This window comes from Mustela nigripes, chromosome 2, assembly GCF_022355385.1.
Source record: "Mustela nigripes isolate SB6536 chromosome 2, MUSNIG.SB6536, whole genome shotgun sequence".
Classification (NCBI taxonomy): domain Eukaryota; kingdom Metazoa; phylum Chordata; class Mammalia; order Carnivora; family Mustelidae; genus Mustela; species Mustela nigripes.
The window spans coordinates 20,763,399-20,783,789 of NC_081558.1; the positions used below are offsets into that span (position 1 = coordinate 20,763,399).

Here is a 20,391-nt window from a genome sequence, read left to right on the forward strand (position 1 = left end):
AGAATGAAGTAAATGACTTGAATGGAAATAAACTGAATTTTTGGCTCAGTTCTGCCTTTCCCATTTTACCAGGCTGATGGTCCCTCATGTCTTCAAGTTTTGTCATTTTAGTCCAATGAAATTGTCAAAAGTTCTTCTGGTTTCTTTGCTTCTTATTAACAGCCTTCTGTTTAGGTGACTCTCACCTTGTTCTGGCAACCAGACTTGGTGGAAGAGGGGAATGAATGGCAGTAGAATGCTGGCTCATCTCTTCTTGATTTCCCTTTCTTGGAATCTTGTCCCTTCTACTTCTGGTCCTTTCAGCATCTCTTCAGCCTTCAAAAGACTTTGTTGTGGTGGTGATTTTTTTTTTTTTTAAATATTTTATTTATTTATTTGACAGAGAAAGACAGAGCGAGACAGGGAACACAAGCAGAAGGAGTGGAGAGGGAGAAGCAGGCTTCCTGTAGAGCAGGGAGCCCGGTGTGGGACTAGATCCCAGGACTCTGGGATCATGACCTGAGCCGAAGGCAGATGCTTAACGACTGAGCCACCCAGGCGCCCCAATGTGGTGGTGATTTTTAAATTTGATAACATATTTCTAGCTGTTCATAGTGCAAGTATTGGTTTGCCTCAAGCTATTCCACCTTTGCTGGAAGGGGAAGCACCAAGCCAACATTTAAAAATATGTATATAGGGGCGCCTGGGTGGCTCAGTGGGTTAAAGCCCTGCTTTCGGCTCAGGTCATGATCCCAGGATTCTGGGATCGAGCCCCACATCGGGCTCTCTGCTCAGCAGGGAGCCTGCTTCCCCCTCTCTCTTTGCCTGCCTCTCTGCCCTCTGCCTACTTGTGATCTTTGTCTGTCAAATTAAAAAAAAAAAAAAGTATATATTTGTATAGAGGTATAAATCACCATTTTGAAGTGTATAATTCAATGATTTTTAATATATCAAGGTTGTTGAATCATCACCACTTTAATTTCAGAACATTTTTCATTACCCCAAAACCCCTTTATCCATAAGCAGTCACTCTTGTTATCCTCTCTCTCAGTCCCTGGCAATGACTAGACTACTTCTGTCTGTAGAGATTTACTTGTTCTGGACATTTCTATAAATGGAATTTATACATTATTTTACAATATGAGGCCTTTTGTGTCAGACTTCTTTAACTTAGCATAATGACTAAGCCAACTGTGCTAAAATATGTATAACATAAAATTTACCATTTTAGGGGCACCTGGGTGGCTTAGTGGGTTAAGCTGCTTCCTTCAGCTCAGGTCATGATCTCAGGGTCCTGGGATTGAGCCCTGCATTGGGCTCTCTGCTCAACGGGGATCCTGCTCTTCCCACCACCCTGCCCCGCTTGCCTCTCTGCCTACTTGTGATCTGTCAAATAAATAAATAAAAATATTTTTAAAAAATTTACCATTTTAGCCATTTTAATTTTGTATTTTTAAAGTAGGCTTTATGCCCAGCGTGGAGCCCAACACAGGGCTTGAACTCATGACCCGGAGATCAAGACCAGAGCTGAGATCAAGAGTAGGATGAACAACTGACTAAGCCACCTAGGCACCCTATTTTAGCCATATTAAGGTGTAGAATTTAGTGGCTTAAATAAATTTACATTGTTCTGCAACTGTCACCACTATCCATCACCAAAACTTTTTCATCATCCTATATTGAAACTCTGAACTCTTTGATCCATTTTTTAGTTAATTTTTGTATATGGTATAGAGTAAGGGTCCAATTTCATTCCTTTGCATGTGGGTATTTGACTTTCCCAGCACTGCCATACTGAGATGACTGTCCTTTTCCTGTGAATGGTATTGGTACTCTGGTTGAAAATCCTTTGACCATATATGTGAGGGTTTATTTCTGTGCTCTCTGTCCCATTTCAGTTGTCTATATGGCTGTCTTTATGCCTGTTCCACATTGTTTTGATTATAGTAGCTTCATAGTAAGTTTTGAAATCAGGAAGTGTGTGTCCTCCCTTGTTCTTTTTCAGAATTGTTTCTGCAAACAGAATTGTGCTGGAACACAGCTGTTCTTGTTCACTTATATGTTTATGTATGGCTGCTTTTGAGCTGCTCTGGTAAAGTTGAGTAGTTTTAACAGAGACCTGTGACCCACAAAACCTGAAGTATTTACTATCAGGGTTTTTATAGAAAAAGTTTACCAATATTGGAATATTTAAACTCTTTGCTCATTTTCCCAGCTGTAGTGGATTGTACCGCAAATAATTAAATTAAAGGGAAAAATAATTTGTAAAAGATGTTTATGCCACTATAGATAAAAATAAAAACTAAGAAATAGTCTGAATGACAAAGCATTCTGTGATACACTGATACCTTTCATTAAAATGATGAGTTATGTGGACTATGTCACTATGTCAAAGAAATATTTATATGTATGTAACATGTGGCCAAAACAGAACACAAAATGATGTGTATTCATTGGTTACTGGTGCAATATATGTGCATATTTATTAAGAAATGTGGAAAAGTTGGGATCTAAATAGTTTAGAGATTCGTGCTTATTATATTTTATCTTCTGTTAAGACTTCTAAAATTAAAACAGTCGTGAAGTTTTATTCTGGAAAATCTCAAAAGAAATAGAAAAAGAGTAGTAAAATGAACCCTGTATTCCCAGTATTCTCTTCAATAGTTGTAAATACAAGGCTAGTCTGGTTTCATTTGTTCCTCCCCGCCTTGGATTATTTGGAATTAGATCCTTAAAGTTGTAACCTTTTATCTGTAAACTTCAGAGTGTTTTCACTCTATCTTCTAGCATTAAAGTCCTAAAAGCAAAAACAAAAATAAACACAATACCATTATCACACCTCAGTATTTTGAATCAATAATTCCTTATATCATGAAATATGTGTGGATAATCCCTGATTATCTTTTAAAGATTATTTTTACTGTTATTTCATTAAAATCCCTATAAATCCCACATTTAGTTCATTTGTCTTTCAAATCTCTTTAATCTGAGTTTTTCCTACCTCTTTTTGGTGTTTTTTTTTTCCTGCAATTTATTTCAGAAGAAAAGAATTCACTTGTTACTCTGGTTTCATACATTTCTAGATTTTGCCGATTGCATCCTTGTGGTCTTGCTTAACAAATTTAACATAATTCTTTTGTTTTCTAAAAATCATGGATATTATCTTTATTACATTGTTAGCTGATTCAGATACATCAATACATTATCCTCTGGTTTTTTGCTTGGAAATCAGCCATCTGGATGTTCTAATACTGCTTTTACCACATCTTGGTGTCTCAGCTAAGAAGGCCTCAGTTTGCCTGGAAATCCACCATAGGTACTGGCTGCTGCTGAAATTGCTTTGGGTTCAGTTGACACTCTTGGCTTCCCAGGGGGGCTGTCCTTCTGTGTTTGACTTGGACTTCCACCTCTGGTACATGCCATCCTGTAGTCTATCACAGGTGTAAGCAGTCCCTGGCCTGCTCCATCACACTGCTGGTCGTTCCTCAGAACAGAGTGTCCGTCATCTCCAGACTTGCCACTCCAGTCTGTCTACATGGTCCTTCTTCCCTGTATTTTTGCAAACCAGTAGTGAGATCTCAAGGTGTGTTGAGATTCAAGTAATGTTTTGGCACACGCACATAATAGTTGTGGTGTATACATCCTTTTGCATCACATCAGGCACCATGTGGTAAGACTTGGAATTCACTGAGCTTTGTTTGTATAGTTGGGATTGGGTGGGAAGAAGAGAGAGGCCCCTGAAAGTGTACCTTATACCCCCAATGAGTGAAACATAGAGATTTTTCTTGGCATTGTTCCTCGTTGCCTAGTCATATTTGTCGTGATGATGTTCATAACTCATTCCTGAGAAGCTTATGTAAGTTTTTGTTGGTGTTTATATAACTCTGTGCACAACTGGCTCACGTGAAGGGGAAAGTTCAGAGGTATTTGCGACCAGATATGATTCTATGATCCTGAATTTGGGTGGTAATAATCATTTACTTTTAAGCCACATGTCTCTACCTCCTTTTTGATCCTTTTCTCTTTTTCTTAAGCGGCGTTTGGTGGATTATATTCTAGAATTTTGGGGAGGACTGTCTTTGAAAGTTAAATTAATGATTTTGATAATAGGTTGTAAATTCATATGGTTCATTTTTCAGAAGATAAAAAAGAGCATGCAATGGAAAGTCACATTTTGAATTGGGGAAGAATTAGTTATAGAAATTTTGAAGTAATAGTTTAAGAATAGTTTAAGATGTGGTCTATATTATAATGTTATGTAAAAACCAGAAAGTTCATAATAAGCATCATGAAGCAGCAATGAAGCACTTGTAAGACATTAACTTACATGACAACAAACTTGAAATATTAGTACATCTATAAACTAAAGCCCTTTAACAAGTAAACAGTAGTTGTTGAATCCAGAAGCTGAAGATTAATTAAAAGAATACTGGTTGGTAAGGAGCTGGTTTAGACCTAAAGCCTCTGTGTAAAGGGGAAACCTGTGTCTGAACTAAGTGTATGTAAGAATTGTATATACTATAATCATTTAAAAATTGCTACTGTACTGGGCCACATTCAACGCTGGGTCAGACAGGAATTCAAGGCTAGACTTTATAAGTTGGAATGTTTGATTGTGAATTTGTCTGTAATACTAAAAGGTTATCAGATTCTTTTCTTCCTCCTCCCAGAAACATCACACTCTCCAAGGCAGAAACCAGAAAAAGGAGGTAGAGCAGTTGGCAACAAATTCCCAGTACCCAGTAGATCAAGTTCAGACCCTTTATCTTCCCCTGTATACTCTGACTCTGTCCTCTCTGCCTACTTGCTAACCTTGCTTCCAACAGTTCCTCCAAGTGGTTACTCAATAAATATGCTTGTGAAATAGAAACAAAAGGCCTTCAGGCCAGGAGAACATCAAATTTCATTATCAGAACCAGGTCAGAGGACCTAGCAAAACACCAAGCTGAAGTGTGCCAACCCAGCCTCAAGTGTAATTGTGTAGGGCAAGCTGCAGTTTTGGTGGAAGTAGCCATTTAGCAAGAGATGACCCCTCTTAGGGACTCTGCTCTCCAGCCACATCTTCCTTTGGGAGGAAGAATGTGATAGCCTTCCCCTTTAGGAGCGAAGAATTGAGGGCTGTAAGTTAGGAGAGAGGTGCCAGTAATATTATGTGACAATGCCATGGAAATTTAGTTCTTTGGAGGCGTGGGGGCCGTGAAGCAGTGGTGGTAGTTCTTAAGGAAAACAGAGTTGCTGACCTTTCCTTTTACGGTGCTTCAGGTGGAAATAGGAGAGGACTGTTTGAGGGGAAGGTAGCCAGTCAGACTTGCAGCTCTCTTGGAGCTTCTCTTTCAGTTCTCATGTCTGGCTGGACACACAGGCAGTAAGCACCTTACGTTCTCAGTGGGTGGAAGATGTCCACAAGCCAAGGCTCATGTTGCATTCCCAGTGCTTCTTGTCACCCCAAATGCTTGGTGTCTTTGAGAGGCCTTTGTAAAAGGCCTGCTGTGGATCCTGTGGTGACGGAGAAGGGGCTGTGATGTTTTAATCTCTTGCTTCTGTTAGTGGTATTGCCTTGTCCCCTTACGAACATTTCTTGTTTGGTGCCTCTCTTAGCTAGTTCCCCTTTGCTCTTCGAAAAGCAGGTAGATTTAGGTTTTAGGTAGATACCTAAAAACTTCCAGTCGTCTCTCAGTGTGAGGGCCAAGGAAGCTACTTCCACTGCTGCTGCAGGAGAGTGAATCACCCCTGGTACTCAGATGTGAGTGCGTGTGCATTTGTGCACACATGTCCATACCCACTATCCCCCTCCAGCCCCACATTTTACATTGGCCACATTAGCTTCCTCTCCCTGCCCAAACAGTTGTCAATAGAATGTAGAAGGCTAGGAAGAAAGGGCCTTGGAAGTAGTCCTGGGACAGGGGTTGACATCTGTGCCAGCATCTAGGAAGGATCTTGAGTCTACACCTCAGTCTGCCTTGGTTGAGGGGCTCCTGGGGAGAGACAGGGAATGGTTGTTGGGTCAGAAGGCCCTTCTTGCTGCTGATTTGCCTAATTTTAGCCAGTATTGAACTGCCTGTATTTTCCCAACTATTCCTCCTTGTCTAAAGTATCCATTCCTTTTGCTTATGTTCCTATATCTGCCTAGAATGTTCTTTCTTTCCCTTTACTAGTTGGTACCTACTTATTTATTTTTTTTAAAGATTTTATTTATTTGCCAGAGATAGAGAGAGAGAGTACACACAAGCAGGCAGAGAGGCAGGCAGAGGCAGCGAGAGAGGCAGGCTCCCTGCCGAGCAAGGAGCCCAATGCGGGACTCGATCCCAGGACCTTGGAATCATGACCTGAGCCGAAGGCAGCTGCTTAACCAACTGAGCCACCCAGGCGTCCTGGTACCTACTTATTATACTAGATTAAACCCAGGTTTCATCTATTGCAAGGAAGCACCCTGCACCCCTTACCCAGCCCTTGGGCAAGACTGGATTGGGTATCCTTTCCCCAAGTGTTGTTGCTGTTAGGTGCTTACCTCACATGTTTCCCCATCTGGACCATTCCATTGTGCCTTGGTACAGGGCCTGGTAATTATTTTTTTTTAAAGATTTTATTTATTTATTTGAGAGAGAAACAGTGAGAGAAAGCATGAGCTAGGAGAAGGTCAGAGAGCGAAGCAGACTTCCCATGGAGCTGGGAGCCTGATGCGGGACTCCATCCCAGGACTCTGGGATCATGACCTGAGCCGAAGGCGGCAGTCCAACCAACTGAGCCACCCAGGCGTCCCTCAGGGCCTGGTAATTAAATGCTCCTATGTGTGTTGGGCTAAACTAAAAGGCAAGTGGCAGGAGAGGCAGCAGTGGCTAGTTTGTGGTAGTCTTATGTGGCGATTTAGAATGAAGATGTGGTCTACAGTTTCATGTGGCTGGGATTGTGTGTGTGTGTATATACATGTGTTCACACATGCAAATGTGTATTTGTAAGAAACACTCATTTTGTGAGAACAATGCTGGTTGTATCATTTCTGCATCTCCTTTTGCTTTCTTATTTCTGATCTTTTAGTAAGATATACAGTTAAGGCTTGAATTTTCCACAGAAGTAGATACTGCTCCCCAGCATGGCTGACTAAGCCCTGTTGCTTTGTTTGCTCCTGGACTGTTCAGTGTAGTCAGGAGTATGAAGTTCCACAGAGTGTGGCAGGACCTGGGTTTAAAGAAGAACATTTTCCCTAAAAGAGCTTTTGACATCCCCATTTTACAGATGTGGGGAACTGTGGCTCAGAAAAGTTGAATCCATGAGCAAAGAGCTAGTAAGTGACAGAGCCAGGATTCAACACTAGCCTGACATTGCCTGACCATGAAACTTATTCTGTTAACTCTCTGCTTCTGTTTTCCTGCTTGTTTCCTATATACCCACAGGCAAGCTATTTCTTTCTTTCTTTCTTTTTTTTAAACTTTTTAGGGCTTTGGTTTCTCAAATTTAGAATGAGGGGAGCAAAATTCACCTTGCCATTATCATAAGAAAGGAGATAAGAAACCAGATAAGAAACCAAACCCATTCCTTGTAGCTGGAATGGGAGTAGTCCTAGGAAAAGCAGCAGCTGTTTTATATGGTGTTTACTATGTGCCGAACATAGTTCCAGTACATCGTCTAGGCTCTCTCACATAACCACCTTCTCAACTATCAGGCTGAGGAATAGCATGACAGTTGTTACTCCCTTTTTATAATTGAGGAGCAGGTAAGAGACAGCAGGTGTTAACACCCCAGAAGACTGATTTCTGTGTCCATAATGAACTCTATGCTTAGTTATCTCTTAGGAAATGTTAGTTCCCAACTCCATGCTGTTATAGAACCTGACATCCACGTAAAAGAGACCATAAGGAACCCACAATGGCAATAGGGGCTATATGCCAAGCCACAGAAGATAAGCAGTGATGGAGTATCTGGAACACTTGCGATTTTTTTGTGGGGGGGGGGACACTTATGATTTTGTGACTTTGCCACTGGCTGATGATATGTTATTTTTTGGTGATTAGGTGCATACAATGATGACTCATGATATGTCTTGTCTTTTTGTTTGGGGACATTGGCTTACTGGTTCACTCACTGAAGTCTATGGCAACACTGTCTCCCTTTACCAAAGCCTACAGTGTTCAGTTTTTCTTACCCCATTGGCACCTGAGTCCATACTGATATAAATAAATATTTATATATTGATATAAATATTGATTTATTTATAAATAAATGTTGAATATATAAATGAGGGAGAAGGGACAGATCTTCCTTACAGAAGAATTCCAAATAATGAATGTTGACGTGTAGAGGGAAATAGAAAACCACTATTAGAACACCACAGTAATAATTTCTCAAGGTAAGATCCACTGATGGATTTAAAATGAGTGGGTAAATTTTAAGAAACTGGATATTTGCATTCTCAAAGCCTCACAGCCCTCTACCACCCCAAATATTTGCATGTATTTTGATGTATGTCCAGAAATACTCTGATGCCCCCTCTCAGGAAATAGTGCTTAATTCTCTTTCCCTTGAATGTGCCTGGGCTTAGTGATTTGCTTCTAAAATATGGAAAGGGGAAAATAGTGATTTTATAGTGGAAAAATCTGGCAGACACCACTTCAAACAAGTGATTAAGGTTAATAACACCAGTAATATGATACATGATAGCATGTATCCTGATAAGATGTGATAAGTATCCTTCTCATCTTCTTCTTTCCTTTCCTTTACTTCTACAGTATTCTTCCCCCACAAACCATAACTCCATTCTCATTATGAGAATACATCTGATGCTCAAATTAGGGGACAGTCTGCAAAACACCTGACCAGTACTTTTCAAAAAAACTGTCAAGGTTGTGAAAGACAAGAAGAGAAACTGCCACAGTTCAGAGAGACTGAGGCATGAGAGCTAGATACAATTATGATATCCTGGATGGAATCCTGTCGCAGAAAAAGGACATTAGTGGAAAACTGGTGAAACCCAAATAAAGTTTAAAGTTGAGTTAACAGCATAGGGTGCCTGGGTGGTGTGCTTGGGGGAGCATCCAGCTCTTGACTTCAGCTCAGGTCGTGATCTTGGGTCATAGGATCAAGCCCCACATCGGGCTTCGTGCTCAGAGTGGAGTCTGCTTGAAAGTCTCTCTCCCTCTGCCTCTGCGCCCTGACTCATGTTTTCTCTTTCTAAAATAAATAAGCACATCTTTAAAGTTTAGTTAAAAACAAACAAAAATTATCCCACCAAAAACCCAGACTTCCTGAGTCCTTCCTGCCTGAGATCCAAGTGGCATTGATCAGCGCATCTCAGTTATAGCATTTATGTTCTAGCTTTCAATTGCTCTTACCTTTGGGAAAGACTTTTTAGTTGTATACTTCTTGTATCTGGGAGCTCTGGTGGATTTGGAGACAAGCTTATGATCTATGTGATTGACAAAGGCTGCCCATCTTGTAAACAGAATGTTGCTCAGCAGACTGAGGAAGACAGGTATGCACATGGACTCTCCTACGCCAGCCCTAGTCGTTGTCAATGTTTCATGCCACAAATGACATTCCTCTGCCAGAAATTTCCTCCTTTTCTCCCCTCCCTCAAGGCGCAGTACCTTTTAGACATTCTCACTTTTCAAGGCTTCACGCATATTTCACTTCTCATGTAATTCCTTGTGTGATGACACCACAAAGTATTGTCTTTCATATTCCTGTGACCCTAAGGCAATTATTCTGCATTTAGCTAATTATCTCTGGCTCAAAAAATGATGTCTTATATTTTTAACTTCTTTAGATCAGTTAACCTGCCCTTCCTGTGGTGTTTAGCACACCTTGCTTTATTATGTCTAGAAAACAAACTCTTTGCAAGGAGGAAGTCATATAAACATTCCTTGAAGCATCTTGGACAGTGTTTGCCATGTTGTAAGCCCTCATTGACTGGCCAGTGAATTGAAGGAGTGAACACTTTAAGACATCAAAAGGAGGAATATTCCCTTTGTTGGCAGATGAGACACAAGTGAGTGTGAGCTGTACTTGGAACCTCTTGTCTCTTTCAGAGCATTCTGAGGCCATGAAGCTTCCTCACTCTGATCAGAGTGCTAAATTTAGCAAGAGTGATGGCTGTTATTTGTTGTGAGCCTGCCCTGGAGCAGGCTTGGTTCTAGACATGCACACATGCACATGCACATACATGAAGACATGATTTAGTCCTCATAGCAACTCTGAAATGTAGGCATCACTGTTCTCATTTTATAGATCAGTCCACTGAGATTCAAAGAGCCGTAAGTCACTTGCTTTAGCTTACCAGTTAATAAGTTGTTCAATTGAGATTTGAACCCAGGTGTGCCTGCGTCAAAACCCAATTTTCTCCCCGTAACGGTTAGTCCCTGTACCTCTGTCTCCTTGTCTTTTCAGACCCATCCCTGGAAGACATGTGTGGCACTGAATGTGCCCAGCTGGAGGAAGATGGGCAGCGGCCACCGCGGTGCACTTCAACTACCTCATCTCAGTCTGAGCCTTCAGAGCAGCTTAGGCGCCCCCAAGGCAAGAGCCTAGCCTCCGAGGACCCCAAAAAGAAGAGAGCTCAGAAGCCTTCCCATATGAGGAGAAACATACGGTGAGTTGTGCTCAGGGTGAGAGGCGAAGGGAAGGAGGAGAGGTATTATCTTCATTTGAAGGCTGTCACTAGCAGCACTGGTTTGAGCAGGAGGGTCCCCTTTCCAAAGAAGAAAAGTGTAAGCTGTGTGCCCCAATTAATAGTGGAGATGCATTTCAAGACCACCCCAGGCTGTCAGACATTGTGGGGCAAATGTGGCGGGCGCTCAGGCTATGCTGGGGAGTTTCCTACTCTTTGGAGACCCTGGGGGCAGCCCAAGTATGAGAGAGTGCTCTTGTTTTTTCCGTTATTTTCCCCTTACGTTCCCTTATGTTTCTAAACAGGAGGAGATCAAAGAAGTTGAATTCTCATTTTCTTAGAGCTCAACTTCAGTTGGCAGGAAACTCTCTGGTCCAAAGCAGGGTTTTTTCCTTGAGCTAAGTGAATGGAAGATGTGAGCTTCCTTAACTGTCTAAATCCCCCGCAGCCCTTCCTTCTGTCATAGCCCTTCCTTCTTTTCCCATTGAAAGGAGATCAATGAGATCTTTTTCTTCTCCTACCCTCATCTTTTTTTTGTTTTTGAATGTAATGATAGCTTAAAAATTTTACTCAGACTCTGGGAAATAAAGATGCAGAATCATCTATAATCCTACTTTCCCAGATAACAACTCTATTTTTTAATACTATTTTTCAGCTTGATAAATCACAGATTACTCTGTTTTATTCTTGATCTGTCGTGTGCAAAGATGAGTTTTCAGGGACTTGTCGTAGAAAGTTAAATAATATGAAAAAATGTTAGCCCAGAATCACCTGAGCCTGGAAGTCCCTCCCACTTTTTTTTTTTTTTTTTTTAACCTTACCTTTTGCATGGATGTGTGGGACTGATGGGGCTTCTTTTCCTCATGCCTCAGATCTGTGAGGTCAGCAGTGAACTCTTTAGCTTGACATTACGTTGCCTAAATCTCAAGCCAATCCAAGTGCTCACTCTTGTAATGTTTAGAAAGCTGCTCCGAGAGGATCAGTTGGAGCCAGTTACCAAAGCAGCACAACAGGAGGAGTTGGAAAGAAGGAAACGCTTGGAGCAACAGAGGAAGGATTACGCGGCCCCCATTCCTACAGTTCCCCTGGAGTTCCTTCCGGGTAAGCAGTGAAAGTGGCGGTAAGTGTAGGGAGAAGAGGCCTTGGGCACACACAGAAGTGTGGATCTGAAATGAGACTGTGGCCTGTCTAGAATATTTTTTAGTCATTTAGTTTCTTAGGAGCACATGATTAGAAACATCTAAAAGGTTAAGATGGGTAAAAATGTACCCCTCAGGGGTCCTGGCTGGCTTAGTGGGTAGAGCATGGGACTCTTAATCTCAGGGTTGTGAGTTCAGGCCCCACTTTGAGCATGGACTGTACTTTAAAAAAAAAAAAAAAAAGTGCATGTGTGTGTTTTTAATATACTCCTCAGATATGATTTAAATCTTTACTCTCATAACTTTGAATCTTAACATACCAAGGGATTAGGATCTTTTTTAGTGGTCAGGTGGGTGCTAGGAGAAAAGAACCAGTAAAGATAAGGGAAGTTTGAAAGGGGACTGAAATATTTGAGACACCCCTCTACTTTGCTCCTCAGGGGGTAGTTCTTTTGAGGGCAACAAAGGAAGAAGGCTGTTAAGTCATTTGGAAGCTAGGTCTGAGCTAAGTGTGGTTTTTGACATTCCCTTCCATCTTTTCTTCCCTAGAGGAAATTGTCTTAAGAGCAAGCGATGGTCCCCAACTGCCTCCTCGGGTCCTTGCCCAGGAAGTCATTTGTTTGGACAGCAGCAGTGGCAGTGAGGATGAAAAAAGCAGTCGAGATGGTAAGGTTGAGCCAGAGGTGCCTCCACTTCCTCCCGACTTAGTGCCCACCCTGAGCAATTGGCTGTACCTCTGAATAGAAATCAGTCCTTCCCCATTGGGTTTGGGGTCTGACTGTGACAAATGTCCCTGAGTCTCCTTGTAAATGCAGGGTTTTCCCTTGTCTTAACTTGAAGCTGGAAGAGGGAAATAATAAAACTCAAAACTTTACAAGTGATGACAAGTTGTAACTTTTTTGCCATGCTGTAATGCTTTAGTGATGAGCAGTAAATTATCTCCGCTCCCTGGGTTTTTGTTCTGTTTTGTTGGCTGTCTCAGAAGTTATTGAACTGAGCTCTGGAGAGGAGGACACTCTGCACATTGTGGACAGCAGTGAGTCTGTCAGTGAGGAGGATGAGGAAGAGGAGAAGGGTGGCACCCATGTGAATGACATCTTAAACCAGCGTGATGCTCTGGGGCGGGTCCTCGTCAACCTGAACCACCCTCCAGAGGAGGAGAATGTCTTCCTGGCCCCGCAGTTGGCACGGGCAGTGAAACCTCATCAGGTACCACAAATCTTGACGCTCCTCTTTGTTTCCTTTCAGCTTCCTTGCTGAGAGCATCACCTGCTGGTGGTTTTTAGCATCACAGCCTGTGAAGTACTTGTACGGTACCTAGAGCCTCGATTGGAAAATTGGAAAGGCCTGATCCTTCCTCCTAGAATTTGATGTTTCAAATTTCTCTTTTTCTTTTTTCTTCCTTTCTTTTAAAAAAATATTTTACTTGTTTATTTGACAGAGAGAAAGGGAACATAAGCAGGGAGAGTGGGAGAAGGAAAAGCGGGCTTCACACTGAGCAGAGAGCCCTATGCGGGGTTCAGTCCCAGGGCCCTGGGATCATGACCTGAGCCAAAGGCAGACACTTAACGAATGAATCACCCAGGCACCCCAGTTTCTGATGAATGGGAAGGCCAAGCCTTACGTTTGCCCTGTTGTGTAGAAGGTGCTACATCTCTTGGTTTAATGATCTTGAGCTTCCTCTGTGAGAGCTGCAAGACTGATTGAGATGCTGTCTGGAGGGAAGTGCTTTAATTAGGAATTGATTTGATTCTGGAAGTAGTTCCAGAAGAGATTTAAGAGTCAGAAGTCTGAGCAACTTTCTGATAGGAGGGAACAGAGTAGTTTGTGTTGACCCAGAGCCCTGAACCAAACCAGTGAGTGGAAGTTCCTTGAAGACAGAGGTTGACTCAACACAAGAACTCTTAATAAGAACTGCTCCTCATGGAATGGGCTAGGTAAGCAACCAGGGACTGAGTGAGAGACCCTGTCAAGAATTTGGTACTACTTGTCATTGTACAAGGTGAATGATTTTCTGTTTTCTCTAGGAAGACTGTCACCAGCCAATAGACTAGGCAGGGTACAGGGAAACTTCGTAGCCATCCACAACTGTCTGGTGTGGTGTCTGCTCATTTATTTAATTCTCACTAACTCCAGGATGAATGAAACTAAAACCATGGTCTTTTTTTTTTTTTTAAGATTCTATTTATTTATTTGAGAGAATGAAAGAGAGAGAGCATGAGAGGGGAGAGGGTCAGAGGGAGAAGCAGACTCCCCGCTGAGCAGGGAGCCAGATGTGGTACTCAGTCCCAGACTCCAGGATCATGACCTGAGTCAAAGGCAGTTGCTTAACCAACTGAGCCACTGAGGCATCTGTAAAGCTCTGGTCTTTGCCAGCTCCTTTAACTATTGCCTGTGTTTGTCCCTTGTCAGATTGGTGGGATCCGGTTCCTGTATGATAACCTGGTTGAATCCCTGGAGAGGTTTAAGACCAGTAGTGGCTTTGGTTGTATCCTGGCACACAGCATGGGTCTGGGGAAAACTTTGCAAGTGATATCCTTCATCGATGTCCTCTTCCGCCACACGCCAGCCAAAACTGTTCTTGCCATTGTGCCGGTAAGAATTGGGGAAGGCATTATATAGTCAGCCCTCTGAGGAACTCTGGGTTAATGCTTTGCTAGGTACTGAAAAGCTCAGTGAGCTCAGCTTTGAGCTTGTTTCTTAAAACTCTCTTCCTGGACTTGGCTTTTTACCAGGTTAATACTCTTCAGAATTGGCTGGCAGAGTTCAACATGTGGCTTCCAGCTCCTGAAGCCCTTCCAGCTGACAATAAGCCTGAAGAAGTCCAGCCTCGCTTCTTCAAAGTTCACATCTTGAATGATGAGCACAAGTAGGTGGCCTACCTTCTGCTCTTTGGTTTTAAATTGTTGTGGGGTTTTTTTTCCTTTTAAATTGTTGTTGGTTTTTTTTTTTCAATTTTTTAAAAGATTTTTTGTATTTATTTGACACAGAGATCACAAGTAGGCAGAGAGGCAAGGGCGGGGGGAAGCAGGTGCCCTGCTGAGGAGACAGCCCGATGTGGGGCTTGATCCCAGGACCCTGAGATCATGACCTGAGCCAAGGCAGAGGCTTAACCCACTGAGCCACTCAGGCGCCCCTGCCCTTGCCTTTTAGACTTTTTTCTGGGGTCTGGATATCAGTGCAGTCTATTTGCATATGAACCCTGTCTTCCCAGATTCTTTTTGGTTTCTTTATGTGCCCCTGCCCCTTGTTACTCATTTTTTTCTCTAACTGACTTTTTAGTAAAGTCAGATAGCCTGGGAAATTCCTTACATTCTGCTTAAAGATGCCTTTATATCCTTAAAAATGCATACATCATCCTATTTTTCCCATGTGGACAGTAATAAAATTCAACATGATAAAATGAAACTGTCCATCTTTTATATTTCTCTTTCTTAGAAGCCTAATCAGCAGAGTCTTTTCAGCACTGATCTACAGTTGAACTTTAATGGTACAACTTCCAAGCTTTGAAAAGTACAAACTTTTGTTTTAGATCAAAATAAAATTATTTATCTTTTCATTTCATAAATTCAACTTGATTTCCCAGATTCTAAAGCGATTTCTTGGCTCAACCCAACTATCCATGTTCTCTTCTCCCCACCCCTGCTGGCATGGATAATTGAGAAGATAGACTTTGTTTTCTACAGAGGCTGTCTTTTGTGATCTTTGTTCACACACATCTAAGTAAGGAGACTGAGTGGCCCCCTGGGTAGCTGATCACCTGCTCTTGTTTCTTGGATTTCAGGACTGTTAGTCCACATGCAGTTAATGAATTATAGCCTGGGTTTAGTTGTTTAGGAGTGAAGGGACTCACTGAATGCTGAATGTTGGCTCTGCTGCTCTTTCTCCTTTATGGTTTGTCCTTGGCTCTTTACTCACCAGGGCCCGGGCAGGTAAAATGAAGAATATTGTCCTTGCTTTTACTACCTTGTATTTATTATGGGAATAACTTGAAATTCTCTCTCAAATGTAGAATTGTAGCCATGCATGTATATCCAAGGGAGTTGTCACTTCTTCTTTTTTTTCTTTTTTTTTAACAAGACCAGGAAGGGGTGGGTGGGTGGGTGTGGAGGGAGAGGGAGAGAATGAATCTTAAGCAGGCTTCATGCCCAGCACGGAGCCCAACACGGGGTTTGCTCTCACAACCCTGAAACCATGACCTGAGCCAAAATCAAGTCAGACTCTTAATCGACTGAGCCACCCATGCATCCCAGGAGTTGTCGCTTTTGCTTGCCTTCTGCCATTGCATTTCTGTTTTTCTGCTGTCATTGGTGACCCAGTCTATCCTCAGTGACATGAACATCTCTGGGATACTAGAAAAGTCCTTGGGCAACTGGCTGACCATTGCGATGCTGCCATTGCATGTACATCAACATGGCTCTGATTATGAGCAGTTCTTCTGGGGAACAGTGGAAGCAGTAATTTTTTTCTCTGTTCACTCTTGCAGGACAATGGCAGCTCGTGCTAAAGTGATGGCTGATTGGGTGTCAGAGGGTGGGGTGCTGCTGATGGGGTACGAAATGTACAGACTCCTCACCCTGAAGAAATCCTTTGCCACAGGTAGATCGAAGAAAACCAAGAAACGTTCTCACCCGGTCATCATTGATCTGGATGAGGAAGACCGACAGCAGGAGTTTCGGAGAGGTGGGAACCTGTCCCTGGGGTGCGCTTAGTGCTTAGTGGGTAGCGTTTCAGGAAGAAGAAATAGTGTTTGTAATAGCACCAAGTCACATTTGAAGATTATCGATGAATTGTATTGTCATGAGCCAGAATTCCTGGTCCCTGAGATAGGTGGGGTGGCCTCCACTGGCTCTCAGAAGCTGCTGCTTCCCTTGCCTGCTGTGGAATTCTGGGTGGGCCATGCACAGGCTGGCTCAGGGAGACTCTCCTGCCCATTTGGCTCTGTTTCTCTGACAGAGTAGTTGGGAGAGTGCTGGTCCCCCTCGCCTCATCCTAAAGGTGTTCTGAGATAGCATCAAGAAAATATTTATACAGTATTTAAATCACTAGCATACAGAGTATTAATAATATTATGAATTTATAAAAGAATTTATCTCCATTTTTTTAGTGAAAGCCATTCTCATAGTTGTAGTTCTATTCTCTCTTCTAAGGGGTTTTTGCCCATTTGAGACAAAAAGGGTTTTTTTTAGGTTCAGAGGCTATTGCATTTTACAGGTCTCTTCATCTGTAGATTATGTTTGTTCTAGGTTTCCTTCTGTGGTAGAGCTGGTATGAATTTGCCATTTAGCAGTGACTGGCAGGTAACTCCAGGAAGATTCTTTTCTTTAGCTAACTCCCCACCAGCCAGCCTGGAGATGGTTTCACGACGCTGACAAGGGTGAGGGCTGACCGCAGTGTCTGGATGATTCCCATCAGTCTCACCTAGACTCATCTGTAATCCTAGTCTGGTACTCTGTAAAGTCACGCTCTCTGCCACTCAGTTGGCATAAGCCCTAGGAAGGCAAGGTGTTTTACCTTTAGCCTAACAGAAAAAAAGAAAAAAATAAGAAAAGGAAAGAGGGAAAAGAAGTATTTACGGCAAGAGTCATCAGTCCAGGTTAACAAGTCACACCAAATGTGCAGGAGCCTGGATGGTTGGCTCCCTTTCACTAATGGGGGCTGACTCTTGCTTTCCTGCTTCCTTCATTTCTTCTGTCTCCTCCAGGGTGCACCCTTACTTCTCATATTGTTGACTAAGAGCAGGCCCTCTCACCCTCTGACTCCGGATCCTCTTCCCTCCCTAGAGTTTGAGAAGGCCTTATGCCGCCCTGGCCCTGATGTGGTGATTTGTGACGAGGGGCACCGCATCAAAAACTGCCAGGCCAGCACCTCACAGGCCCTGAAGAACATTCGATCTCGCCGTCGGGTGGTGCTGACTGGGTACCCCCTGCAGAACAACCTCATTGAGTACTGGTGCATGGTGGACTTTGTGCGCCCAGACTTCCTCGGCACCCGGCAGGAGTTCAGCAACATGTTTGAGCGCCCCATCCTAAACGGACAGTGTATTGACAGCACGCCTCAGGATGTCCGCCTGATGCGCTACCGGAGCCATGTCTTGCACAGCCTTCTGGAGGGGTTCGTGCAGAGGTGAGCTGTCCCTAGGGCTCTGTCTTCTGAATCCTCCGAGAGATCATGTGTAATGGGAACATAGAGCTGTCCCAAAGGGGGACTATTACAGCAAGAGGGTCCCTTTCTAGTGGGTGATAGTAAAACTTTCCTTTTAGTGAATAGCTTTTCCTGAATAGCACATAAATGATGGATATCTGCTGTTTCAGTCCTCTGAAAGTTTGGCCTAGAAGTGCCTCACTCAGAAGTTAATCTTTGAAATTTCTAGAGATACCTGCCTCACTTGCTGAGAAGCAAAAGAGAGCTAGCCTTCTGCTGACTTGGCAGAAGCATAGAAGTGCTGCTTCTCAGCAGCATGGCCTCACCAGTTTCAGCATCTTGGTAGATATAGTTAGGGTAGTCTAAAGCAGTCTCCTTGTTTTTCCTTATTAATATGGCATTTGTGCAGAAAGCTGAGAGAAATAGCCCTGAATCCGGGTAGGAACCTGAAGTTCCCTGTCTTTGCCACCCAGTCCTCTTTGCTCTAATTCTTATCCTTAAAATGAGTTTCCTCTGATGGTCATTAAACCAATCCTCATTATTGCAAGGCTGCTGTGAATGTGAAGATCCCCAAGAGGAGGTGGGGCAGAAACGCAGAGTTCTCTTGTTTCCCTGCACTGACCCATCCTGGCCACAGAGGCTTGACAGGTCTGATCCCTGCCTTTGTAGGAGAGGCCACACTGTGCTGAAGATTCATCTCCCTGCCAAGGAAGAAAACGTGATCCTGGTGCGGCTCTCAAAGATACAGAGAGATTTGTACACACAGTTCATGGACCGTTTCCGAGACTGTGGTAGCAGTGGCTGGCTGGGACTGAACCCCCTTAAGGCTTTTTGTGTGTGCTGCAAGGTATGTTGAGACCTTAGAGAATGCTGACATACAGATGAAGGATGCACATGGTCCCAAGGGAGTTATTCCTGCTGGGAGTCCTTGATAAAGGAAGAATAAAGTGAGAGGTGCCATCCTTGGTTGTCTGCATGGGAGCATGGGGGAGCCCAAAGAGAGACTGGTGGTGTGTGCTGCTCGGTTCCTGGGGGGGGGGGGGCACCCATAGCCTAGGATGTAAATGGTGCTCCTTGCGGTTGGGCAATTCATTTGTACAAATTGTTTTACTGAATTTGAGAAATCCTTTCTCACTGATTTTTTTCCCCTTGGGAAAAAAGGGATAATGGAAGAACATTATAGGGCATTTTGACTGCTAACGTAATCAAGATTCAAGATACATATAGCTTAGACAAGTTTTTGGGGGTACCCTCTGTTTGATTCTGTGTTTAATGAGATTGAGATCTCTTTCATCCTAGTAATGCTTGAGATGGTTTGGGGACAGAAGGGCCCAGGTATCTTTAGCACAAAGCTCCATGAACAGGTGGATGAACCCTGACTTGTCTTTAGTATGTGCTCCCTGTTGCCTAATGAGGGACCTGTTTCTTTGACAGCTCTCAGCCGACCTGTTGGGTATTATTCCCGATTGACCACTGCTTTAATAAGTCAGCTGAAGGTGTGTGTCAGGGGACAGATGGGATTTCAAAATGGTTTTTTTTTTTTTTGTAGCCACAGTCCTAGACCAGGGCCAGGAAGCTACAGCAGACATGGTCTTTGAGGATACTACAGTGCCAACATGCCCTTCCTATTACCCACCCCCACCCCCACCCCTCCGGCCCCCTGCACCCCAGGAATTCTCAACTCCTGCCAGGAATAGTCCCTGAAATGACTTCTGGTTGGTCATCTGTAAGTCAGATACCTTTGTCCATAGGGAGAGATTAGTCTTGTTTCGTATAGTAGTTGGCTGTAGCTGTGCAAAACAGGAACATTATTCTTATTTAAAAAGGAAAGCAAGGCTTTTGACACAACCTTTCTGATTGTGTACCAAATATATGGGCATGTCCATTGGTAGGAACTCTTGCACTCGTGTTAAATGGCAATCACGGTTGGTTAGTTAAAATGAATGTGTAGGCTCTTTGGCTATGAGGGGGTTGGAGATACTTTGATTTTTGGTGTGACAGTGTATGCTGTGGGAGGTGTGTATTTGAGCGAGTGTGCATTTCCAGACTCTTGGAATACCCTTAGATTGTTCTCTGCCCTGTGCCACTTCTCCTTTAACTTGAACCTCAGATCTGGAATCACCCGGATGTGCTGTATGAAGCCCTTCAGAAGGAGAGTCTGGCCAATGAGCAGGACCTAGATGTGGAAGAGCTTGGCTCAGCGGGAACTAGTGCTCGCTGCTCATCACAGGGAACAAAAGGCAAGGGGGAGGATAGCACCTTGGCCTCCTCAGTGGGAGAGGCAACGAACAGCAAGTTCCTACAGGGGGTTGGCTTCAACCCTTTCCAGGAGCGAGGCAACAACATTGTCACGTATGAATGGGTGAGTCAAGCAGATCCGTCTGCTCATAAACCACTGCTGAGAAGGGATGGTATGAATCCTCTGTGGGGAAAGGGTGGGGGTTGCTCAATGTACTGTTCTGCCAAGGTCTCTGAAGGGAATTATAAAGGTTGTCCACACACTTCTTCTTTGGGAGGAATGAATTTTAT

General features: G+C 43.2%; 1 protein-coding gene and 1 pseudogene across 5 annotated transcripts in view; one reads left to right on the plus strand and one right to left on the minus strand.

Moving 5' to 3' along the window:
- RAD54L2 (RAD54 like 2) overlaps positions 1–20,391 on the plus strand; it is a 109,321-nt gene that overhangs the window by 72,847 nt on the left and 16,083 nt on the right. For 4 of the 5 annotated variants that reach the window (XM_059389830.1, XM_059389831.1, XM_059389832.1 and 1 more), the window contains 10 exons: positions 10,360–10,561; positions 11,541–11,680; positions 12,268–12,384; positions 12,701–12,927; positions 14,131–14,313; positions 14,454–14,587; positions 16,205–16,401; positions 17,502–17,844; positions 18,532–18,709; positions 19,973–20,224. In XM_059389830.1, coding sequence (XP_059245813.1) covers positions 10,360–10,561; positions 11,541–11,680; positions 12,268–12,384; positions 12,701–12,927; positions 14,131–14,313; positions 14,454–14,587; positions 16,205–16,401; positions 17,502–17,844; positions 18,532–18,709; positions 19,973–20,224 — 1,973 coding nt within the window. The remainder of the gene's footprint in view (positions 1–10,359; positions 10,562–11,540; positions 11,681–12,267; positions 12,385–12,700; positions 12,928–14,130; positions 14,314–14,453; positions 14,588–16,204; positions 16,402–17,501; positions 17,845–18,531; positions 18,710–19,972; positions 20,225–20,391) is intronic. The other variant, XM_059389835.1, reaches the window with a different exon arrangement.
- On the minus strand, positions 2,769–3,446 carry LOC132012509 (SNRPN upstream reading frame protein-like; annotated as a pseudogene).